Below are 10985 nucleotides of genomic sequence, written 5' to 3' on the forward strand. Positions count from 1 at the left end.
AATGAAGATCACAACCACGTACATCCATACGGGAATGCACTACATCTTGATATATAAGCATGCTTTTGGTTTTGTATGCCAGGCTCTAAGTTTATATTGAGAAAATAAATTCAGAAAGATGAACCTTAATATTTACAGAAGGATTATGCTCTTTTGCTGGACATGGCCCTTTTTCAGAAGAAAAAAAACATGTGTGTATCATTTCAGAAGTATACACGAAAGACAAAATTTCAGAATGATACAGCTGTATCTTATTTACCTTGTAAGAAAATGGACTTCCCATATTTTGCTGAAAGAAATCTCAAGTAGTCCCTCCATATCAGCTGAAATAAAACCCTAAGACAATTGCCATGTCAGTAATGGCGGTCCAGTATGATCAGAGCATTCCGTATAGGTGGCTTCAAACATGGAATTGGGCCACAAGGGCACACTCACCAATATGTGGAATCATTTGCTATTCTTCGCCTCTCATATGTCTTTACCTGCATAATGACTTTACATTTAGAACAGAAGAGCTAATAATGTGTGCAGACAACATGTACTAAATATTACCTCTTCACAAATATAGCACGGTGAAAGATTGTCTGAAGCAAGTCAACAAATGAATAGTAGGCACCTACAATTGAAGTTGTTCAATTGGAAACTATTTCATAGATGCAAAGACCACGACCATCTATTAAATTCATTGGAAGTTGCTACAACCAAAGTACATCAGTATTTCAGGCCCAAACTGAGGCAATGTCAGGATGCAGTAAGAGACAACTGATAAACAAGCCAAAGAAAATCAAATCAAAAAGGTTATTTTTTGTTAGCATCTGCACTGACTACGTGTATGTGGCAGTTTTGAAGTCCGGGTCTCCGGGCTGAGTCGGCATATGCACTTCTCATTGTTACTAGGGATCACATGCATATGTTACCACTCTGTACTATCTCCATAGTGATGGGTGTCATAGATATGGTAGCATAGGGATCCTCATTGATTACTTTGTAGGATCTATAGTAATACCTCAACACTGTGATCTATGTGTGGCATGTATCAATCTAATTTTTTGCTTGTTTGTGCAAATGCATCAACTCAACATAGAATTGATCCATAATAAAGTGCCAATATATAATAGTACTAAAAAGTAGGACGCGGTGTTTTGGTTCCTAGGTGCATATGCACCCATTGTCTAAATTACACATTTTGGAAAGTTGAAAAATTCGGAATAAAAATCTTGCGGGTATACCCAGACATTCTATGTGCATGCACAAAGTTTCGGTGAAAAACGACGTTCTTTGTGGCTTGTGTAAAAAAATAAAGAAATGAAAATGAATAGTTGTAATGAAGCATCAGAAATTTTCTTTTTTACACAAGCCACAAAAAACCTCGTTTTCACCGAAAACTTTGTGCACGCACATAGAATATCCGGATATACACGCGGGATTTTTGTTCAGAATTTTCCAACTTTTTAAAATGTGTATTTAGACAATGGGTGCATATGCACCTAGGAGCCATTGCAAATTTCCGTACTAAAAATATAAAACATATTTAGCATTACATGGATAGCCTAGTTAGCCATCAATTAACTGAATATCACATATTATTTTACCTAGTCTCTCCTAGTTAATTGAATCTAGTCTCTGCTAATGGTTCGCTTTGCATATGCATTTTGTACAGGATTAACAGAATCTACTATATAACAACACTAATCCCGTACGTTTTATGGGCATCGAGCAGCTATGTTCAGGTCACCAAATCAAGCAAGCAACGGCCTGCACATGAGCTCATTATTTAGTTAATTCAGGGTGAGAGGTTGCTACAGACTTGGGAGTCTCTGCTTGAACACGTACGGCTGCTGAATCACAAAATCCACCAGCAGAACGAGAAATAGGAATTGCCAAGCGATGCAAGCGAGGGATTGGAGACGGAGCTCGTCGAGGCGCCGGGGTAGATGAGCGGCTGTGGCGAGGGGTTGGCGTAGTAGCTTGCCGGGGCGCCGGGGAAGTGATGTGGTGGCGAGGTCGCCGACGACCGGAAGTAGTATCTAAGTTACCCCACTATGACCAGCCTTACGAGAAGATGCAGTAGCACTCAGACACAGCCGCCGTAGATTGAATTTGCAGCGGAATTCCTCGACGGGCCCGATTGACCGCTGCCGTAGGTTGGTACGGTGGAAAAAATAACCCATGGGTCTTCTGGATCGCACGCGAGACGGCGGACAGACTGCAAACTTAAACTCGGTTGGTCTCAATTTCGTACATGCCATTGCGACTGCTCCTCGAGCCTGTAGATCCTTTTGCGCCTTCTCTTCTTTGCCCGGCATATCACGAGCTTCTCGAACTTTTAAGAATTCCCTCCAAAAACTCAACACCATCATGCGCTGGCCCCACAATGGACGCCAACAGTCGTGGTTTTGTCACGGCAGATCTCCTAGTGTGAGGACTTAGTCATGAGGTCATCGCAACTACGCGGTAGCTTGAACGGAGTTGATCGGAATCGAGAGACGCGAGATTTTATTCAGGTTCGGCCCCTCGTGGTAGAGGTAAAAACCTACATCCTGCTTGAATGATATTGATGATGATGATCTTAGTCACAAGGGTGGTTTTTCGATACTTCTATCTCGAGAGCATCTACCTTGATCATGTAAACCTGTAAAACCTGATCCTCTTGGGGCCCTATCCCTGCTTATATAAGTTGAAGGGATGGGTTAAATGTAGAATCCTAATAGGATTATGACTTAGCCTATTTTTGGCTTATTAACCCTAAGCTTCTTAACGTGGACTTCTTTCTTATCTCCAAGTGGCTCATTTTCATGGCTAAGTAGATGCCAGGTTAGGATCTGGGTTACAATCTACCGGGTTATGACTTAACAGGTCTGCTTAAGTCCAGAATACCTTAACGCCAGGGTGATTTAAGCCCAGAGATGACTTAACGCCAGGAGCTGGGTTCGCAGTCTGAATATTCAAAACAGCTCAACACCTTCTCAACATAATGGGATTACAGAAGTGTAATCCCACCCTCATTATCTCTAGTATGTCATTAACAACGAAGCCAACAGATGTCAGAGTTGTATTAAACTATCATTGCCATTAGTGCTTGTTTCAGGCCATATGATTTCAGCAATCTACGCAGGTGAATAAGTGTCGAAGAAATCTTCCTCTTCTTGAGGAGTAAGCGAGGACCTCTTCTATTCTCAAGCTTCAATAGCATGTGGAAAAAAACTCTTATAAGACAGTCCAACTCCTCTCAAACATTCGGGATGTGACGCTAAACTTCTCACTACACCTAGTGCCAATTAAATCCACATGGGTCATTAGAGATTTTTTTAAATTGTTAAATGGGCCGTAGGCCCACCATAATGTTTCAACACAATATTCTTTACTTGAATGCGACACTAGTGGACTCACTTGCAGGGAAGAATGACATGTAATTCGAGAGTTTTCTAGGTGGCTAGCTTTTCCTCTATCTCTCTCACGGGCCATTCCAGAAATGCAACACTAGTGCGGAACAGCCAAGAGAGCTAAAATAGAATTGGCACATGGAATTTAAGTGTCTTCTTTTGTTGGTGAATGACATGGAACCCTTGGCACCACAACTGTTTCAAGATTCTCTCTCTTTCTCTCTCTCATGGGAACCTTTCAATCCTGGGATTTTGTAAGGGACGACGTATCTAGATTCGCAGAGGACAAAATCAAGTCGTTGTCAGTCCTGTGTCGCTGGACGTATCAGCCATGTGATATGCATTTGCGTCCAACTCGGTACGCCATGTGGAACGCATCGATTATGTCTCTATCGGGGGTCATATATATGCTGATGGTATAGTTTCACACAGCAATAGCCGGCGAATGTTCTTTGAGCGGGATTGGCATTAGCAGATATTTTGGATGACAAGCTTGGTTGTATGCGGTTGTCAGTTTCTTCACAAACGCATGTTACTTTCTGGAAAGAAGAGAAATTTTGCAGCAAAAAAAAGCCAGGATTTGCCATATCTGCTATCAGGTAAAGTTGCAACGAAAATATGTTCACTTGGCATTCCCCTTCCAGCTGAGGTTCGTCAATTATCATTACCGTATAGTTTCACATGTACTCCATCTATTCCCAAATATAAGAACTTTTAGGTATTTCAAAATATTAACTACATACATGCTAAAATAAGTGAACATACATACTAAAATGCGTCTAGATACATACGAATCAAAAAATATCTATAAGGTCTTAAATTATATTAGGGAACAGAGGGAGTAGGCCTCCAAAACCAGAACTATATTAAAATTTCAACAACAGTACATAGCGCCCCAAAGAAACTAAGAATCACAACCATGTCCAAAGACCAACTAACCACCTCAACAACAAGAGCTAAGACGGTGGCGCGCCGCTACCTCCGCTTCACCCGAAGCCGGCTTGAACTTTTCTCGGAGGACACCTACGCGGATAGGAAGTTTTCGACCTTCGGTCCTGCTGGACCAGCACCCTAAACGACAGGGCCACTGCCGTTGAGAAAATGTGGAGAAGTTCATCTTCCACAAAATAATCCCGATGCTGACAATCACTACCAGCAAACGAAATCCAACTGCTCCTCCCGCTAGACGGAGACGGGGAACCAAGAACTCGTGAGCTTCCCACCACCACCTAAATACGGCCGGGTGAAGGAACATCATGAATCACCTAGATGGATATAACTTAAGAGAACATACCATCACGTGTTTGGTCATAAGATTTGTGTTCGTTAGGCCAGTCACAAATGGCACCCCAATGCAGATATTATTTGGCGGTAGTATGTCAAGTAGGCGGCCAGTCTCATCATCGCCGAGCCTGATTCTTCTGTTGAAGATGTAAGAATGAAATGGGCAATCCTCGTTTGAATCGGCGAGATAGACATCATGCATTGTGGGAACTGGTCCTGTTAAGGAAAAACATATCATCTCTCCACCGGTCAGACTGTTATGTGTAATGAACTGAACCCATCTTCGCCTCCCAAACGGGTCCTTGTTTGTCCTTTCTACTGTTCAATGTTGTAAGTGACCCCACGACACATAAAGGGCACATTCTCTTTCATTAATTCATCGAATTCTAGCCTAGCCCCCGCTCGAGAATACAATGGGAGCGACGGCTAGAGTGGGCCGGTTGAAATACCTCATAGATTGCCGAGTAACTTCATTGGGGTCTCGGGTCCGTCAGCTGCAAACAGCCTTGCCACCTGGCTGCTATTTGCCGGGTGCCCTCCACAGGGCTCTCGGCATACTGTGCATAAGCCGAGTTCCTTTATGTTTGCCGAGTATGTACCGGGCGGGGCTTGGTAGAGCTTCCCATGTGCCGTATCCTACTGTTTGCCAAGAGCTACACTCGGCTTACTTGCCTTTTACTGCAATCCCATGTTCTAGTACTCGGCAAAGAGCAAAGAACTCGGTAACGACGAATTTTCCAGTAGTGCTACTATGTTGTGTTTCTTCACTAATTTCAAACTGTATGTAGTCTTGTTTATATTAAAATCTCCAAAACATGTTATATTTATGAAGAGAGGGAGTACAATCCAACAAACATAGGGAGCACGTACGCAGCAAATCTATATGAGTGACTATAACACAGGAAGGAGGAGGGAACTAATACACAGCAAATTTGTGCGTTTGATCTTATTCGTACTACGTCCTGCATGGTGCAGGCGTGAAAGCTACCAACATTACACGGCTTGCGAGCTTTGGGATCCTGGGGCGTGCTACCGCGGCGTCACGCGCGCCCGGAGCGGGGTCTTCATCACCTTGAAGAACCCATCCAGCTCTGTGAGGTCGACGCCTCCCCCCGCCGGCGGCGCCCACTCGAACTCACGTACGAGCGCCGCCACGAAGCTTTTGACATGCATGGTGGCGAGCGCTCCTCCCGGGCACGCCCTCCGCCCCGCGCCAAACGGCATCATCTTGATCTCCTTGGGCCCCGGCACCAGGCCCACGCCCTCCCCCTCGCCCCCAGCGAGGAAGCGCTCCGGACGGAACGCGTCGGGTTCCGTCCACGCATTCTTGTCCCTGCCGATCTCTCCCAGGTTGAAGTGCGCCCGCATACCCTCGGTCGGCACGGCGGCGACGGTGCATCCCAGGATTCCTGCGACCGCCTGATCGGGGACGTCGCGCAGCAACAGCGGAATCGGCGGGTGGAGCCGAAGGCTCTCGAGCACGACGCCGCGCATGTACTTCATCTGCCGGACGCGTGCCTCGGACAGTGCGCCCTCCACGGCGTCGACCTCGCGGCGGATCTTGTTCTGGACCTCCTGCTGGAGCATGAGGTGGGCGAGGGTCCACTCCATGCTGGACACCACGGTCCCTGGCCCAGCACCGAGGAACTCCGAGAGAAGGCTCACCAGCTCGTTGTCTGTGAGAGGGCGCAGGGCCTTGCCGTCGGCTGTGTCGTCGTCGACGGGGACGCGGGCGTCGAGGAGGTGGTCTAGATATGCCGGCAGGCCACCGCTGAGCTTGGGGTGACGGTTAGCGTTCCGTCTTGCGTTGACCAGAGGGAGGAAAAGCTCAGCCTGCTTGCCTCGGAAGGCGAGGAACCGGCGCCACCGCCTCCAGTGCAGCAGCTTCGCCGTCTTGGAGCTGGCAAAATCCTTGCTGCCATCAACGGCCAGCACAAAGGCCTGGAGCAAGTCACGCATGGCGCGTACGTGACCCTCGTCCACGCCGCTACCGAAGCACATGCGAGCCACCAGCGGAAACACGGCGGCGTTGAGGATGTCGCGGACGACAATCTCGCCGCCGCCGCCGACGCACCGGACGCGGAGGTCAGCAACGAGGGCATCCATGGCCTGGAGGCGCAGCGGGTCCGTGTGTCCAAGACGTGATGGGTGGAGGACCGCGGCGCTGAGGGTGCACCGGAGAACACGCCAACGCGGGCCGTAGGGCACAGACGTGAGGTTGTCGCTGTGACTGCGGCGACGCCCGCTGACGAGGGCCACGGGGAATAGGTTCAGCGGTCGGTTGCAGAAGGCATCAGCGTGGTCCATGAGCGCTCGGCGGGCGATGGCACGGTCGCTGATCTCGATGATCGGCTGTTGACCGTTATGGACGGCCCAAGCCCAAGCACGACGCCGGAAGACGGCAACTGCGCTGATGCACAACACAAGAGAAAGTAGCAACACAGCTAGCATGAATTCCATGGCATGTATGTATCTGTATGTGCCTGCCTACACCCTTGGATATTGCCTGAGATGTTGCTGGGTTTATATAGATAGATGGGTAGATGTTGCCCACAGCAGCACCATGCATACAAGGTAACATTTTGTGATCATGACAGACTGGTGATCCAAGGTACCATTTTGTGTTTTTCCACCTTGCCCTTTTCCTGCAAACCTGCTTAATAACACTTTATTTGTTCCCATCCACTGTGCAGGACTCTGCCTTGGAGTTCCCTTGTGCATTCTTCTAGCCCTGTAGAGCTCTGTTCTTTTCATGCGTACACACTTATCACTTGTATTACATGAGGGTCTTGTGGCCACCGTCTTCCTTTATGTACAAACACTAGTGCAGAACCGGGCAATAGCACCGGTCCAGTTCGGAAGGCCCTTTAGTGCGGGGGCCGGGAGCCCTTTAGTACCGGTTGGTAACACCAACCGGTACTAAATATTTGTGGGTTTTATTTTATTTTATATTTTCAATTAAATTTGTGTTATCAATTTAATTTAGGATTGTTTTACGTTATAATGAGTTGTAGTCGTCGTCATCATCATCATCATCGCATATTAATAAATAAATAAACTCTAGCTAGCTAAAAATCATCATAGTCGTCTAATTACCACTATTTAATCATCATAGTCATTACCGCTACCTATCTAATCATCACGAACGCTGGCTAGCTTAAAGAGGAAACATTCACTTTGTAACAGAAGCAAAGATATCATCAAGTTCAACATAATCATCACCAACATCGAAGCTCAGGACACGGACATGAGACAAGTACTAATTAAGAGCATGAACTAGTAGCTACTCCTGCTGCTCCCTCTCAGGTAGAATAGCATAGAACATGTATAGCTCTCCTGATTCATCATACTGAAGCATGCAGATGAATCTGTCTCCTAATCTTGGGTTGCGCTTCTCCTTGCTGCCCCCTAGTACTTCTCTGCGATCGTTAACAATTTTGCTCCAATCTTTCATTATTAAGCATTCTTCGCTTTCAGAAATCCTGAATGCACTCATGTGCAATGTAGGAAATCTTGGTCGTAAGCTAACCATTGACATGCGACCTTTTGTCTCGATCCACTGAGGCACAACTGTCATCGGAAATCCCTGTTGAAGAACATCGTATAGTAATTAATATACTAAGCAATGAAAGTTTAGCTTCAAAAATAATGTATGCAAAAGATGCACTAATTAAGGACAAATATTTAAAATATTACAATCTTTCGATTATAGATGTGACCGTAGTTCAATACGATCACCATTGGTCGCACGTTTTGAGTACTAACATTTCTAAGTTCAGGAAAAAAAATTGTCTTGACAGTATTAAGATCCTCAAGCCATGAAACATAATGACTTATCTCCTCGCAGTTTAGTTGAGCCCCGGGGCAGTAGTAGGTCCTGTCTACCAAGCGCCGGACATGTTTGCTTGAACCGAAATAAGCTGACAATACAAATTAGTTGTCAACTATTTTTGAATAAACTATATCAAAGACATAAACATATGCATGCATGGTTGAGAAAAACTCACCAAATGGTAGAACTGGAGGCGTTTGCACATCGACCCAGATGTCTATATTACCTTCAATATCATCTTCCGGACGAATATCAAAGGTGATAACCATATCAGGCTCAAATGCATAAGCCTTGCATAGTGCTTGCCAAGTTTTGCATTCCAAATGGGTGTATGTGTCTCCATTATATAATTTGACGTTGAAAGTATACCCATGCTCCATCTTCAAGTAAACTTTCTTTACCTCCATATCATATATAGCACTAAAACCTATCTTATCCAAGACAAAAATTCTTGCATGGCAGGGGATGCGCTAGTAGAATAGTGAAAATTTAAAATTATAAGTTGAAGCAAATGAAGCATAAGTTTTGCATTCAAATAATAATTGACAAAGTGACTTACTGTATCAACTTTGAATGTCTCATCTAGCTTGATGCTGAAGCGCCTACCATCAACAAGGAAATTTTTGTTGCACAGGCCGCGCTGGTCTTCACAGTGTTCGCACATAATGAAATCTTTTTCGTCGTCAGATGACATTTCCTATGTTCATATAGGTGAAACATTAAACACCTATATCTAGCCAAATATATATTCATCTAACATTTGATATTAATATATCTAACTATATTCATCTCTAACAATTGACATTACTATATATTTAACTTTTCTATCTAATTCATCTAACATTCAACATTAATCTAACATTTATATAAACTCAAAATATATAAAAAATTAAATAAACAAAAAAACTCATTAATAAATAATATTTTAATTAGATCATCAAATCTCAGATACTTAAATTTTCTTACTAAAAATAAACTAGTTGTATTAATTATTGAACTAGTTCAAATCTCATTTGCTTCGACAATTATATTAATTATTATGTGTGTACGTATGTGTGTGTGTATGTGTGTGTATTAATTATTGTATTATAAGTTCAAATCTCATTTGCTTCGACAATTATATTAATTACTAAAAATAATATTGTAATTAGATTATCAAATCTCATTTGCTTAAACTAGTTGTATCAATTATTGAACTAGTTCAAATTTTAACTAAAAATAAACTAGTTATATTAATTATTCAACTATAGTTCTAATCTCTAGTTCGACAATTTTTCTATCTAGCTAGCTAATTCATTTAACATTCGACATTAATCTAACATTCGATCATCTAATTAACTTTTCTAAAAAAACAGAAAATAAGTAAAAAATGTGTGTGTGTGTGTGTATGTGTGTGTGTATATGTGTGTATATATACGTATAGTATGTGTGTACGTATGTGTGTGTGTATGCGTGTGTGGTATGTGTGTGTGTGCGGCCCCGTACGCCGCCCCCCCGTACGTACGAGCGGGGGCGCCGGCGTACGGGGCGGGGGCGCCGACGTACGGGGCGGGGGCGCTGGCGTACGGGCCGGCCGGCCGGGTGCGCGCGACGAGACGACGGACGACGGCGCGGCGGGTACGCGAGGAGAGCGAGATACGTACGTATACGGGACCATGGCGCGGGACGACGACGGACGGCGGCACGCGGCGTTCGGGGCGGCGGCGGGGACGACGACGGGCGGCGACGACGGGAGCGGCGCGCGAGAGGTTGGAGACGCGAAGAAGTGGGAAGATGTAACTGAAATTTTCGTAAGTGTTGTATATATAGGAGAGGCCTTTAGTACCGGTTGGAGCCACCAACCGGTACTAAAGACCAACTTTGGCCAGGCCAAGAGGCGGGAAGAGCAGGCCTTTAGTACCGGTTGGTGGCTCCAACCGGTACTAAAGACCACCCTTTAGTACCGGTTGGAGCCACCAACCGGTACTAAAGGCCTTGCGCTGCCACCCCGTAGTTCGCATAGTTTAGTCCCACCTCGCCGGGCGAAGGGCAGCCGCACTGGTTTATAAGCCCAGCCGCGGCTGCCTCTTTGAACTCCTCTATATAGCAGGCTTGTGGGCCTAATTTCTGCGCGCTGCCCTGTGAGTCTGCTGGGCCTTTAGGGCCTATAATTGCACACCTGTGGCGTAGCAGGCCCACAGGGCAGCGCCCCAATTTTTTTTATATTTTTTTTCTTTTCTGTTTCTTCTATTTATTTGTTCAGCACAAAAATTCTGGAGTTGTAATAAGTTTTAAAAAAATGAAATGCCTTTGTAACAGATGAGTTTAATTTCGTCAAAAACCTGATTACTTCGAAAGAGATTGTTCAGTTTGTAAACGAAGTGTATCCAGTTTTAGCCGTAAGCCTCTCTACTTTCTTGCACATGCTATGTGGGTGAAATGATGATACCATGCCAAGTTTCAACTTTTTCTGAGTTCATTTGTAGTGCTTTTCAATTTCCAGGTCA

The 10985-nt window shown here is 45.0% G+C and overlaps 1 protein-coding gene across 1 annotated transcript; it reads right to left on the reverse strand.

Annotated features, from left to right (window-relative positions):
- Positions 1-5438: 5438 nt before the first annotated feature.
- Positions 5439-7180, reverse strand: LOC125534955 (cytochrome P450 89A2-like). The gene has a single exon (XM_048698014.2). It carries the CDS (start codon positions 7125-7127, stop codon positions 5697-5699), a length of 1431 nt encoding a protein of 476 aa, XP_048553971.2. The 5' UTR covers positions 7128-7180; the 3' UTR covers positions 5439-5696.
- Between the last annotated feature and the right edge of the window lie 3805 nt (positions 7181-10985).

The sequence above is a fragment of the Triticum urartu genome, chromosome 2A (genome assembly GCF_056163025.1).
Source record: "Triticum urartu cultivar PI428250 chromosome 2A, HENAU_Tu73, whole genome shotgun sequence".
In the NCBI taxonomy this organism is placed as follows: domain Eukaryota; kingdom Viridiplantae; phylum Streptophyta; class Magnoliopsida; order Poales; family Poaceae; genus Triticum; species Triticum urartu.

Bases quoted from the DNA above. Each gene is read 5' to 3' on its own strand.
- LOC125534955 (XM_048698014.2), bottom strand. From the start codon at position 7,127: ATGGAATTCATGCTAGCTGTGTTGCTACTTTCTCTTGTGTTGTGCATC.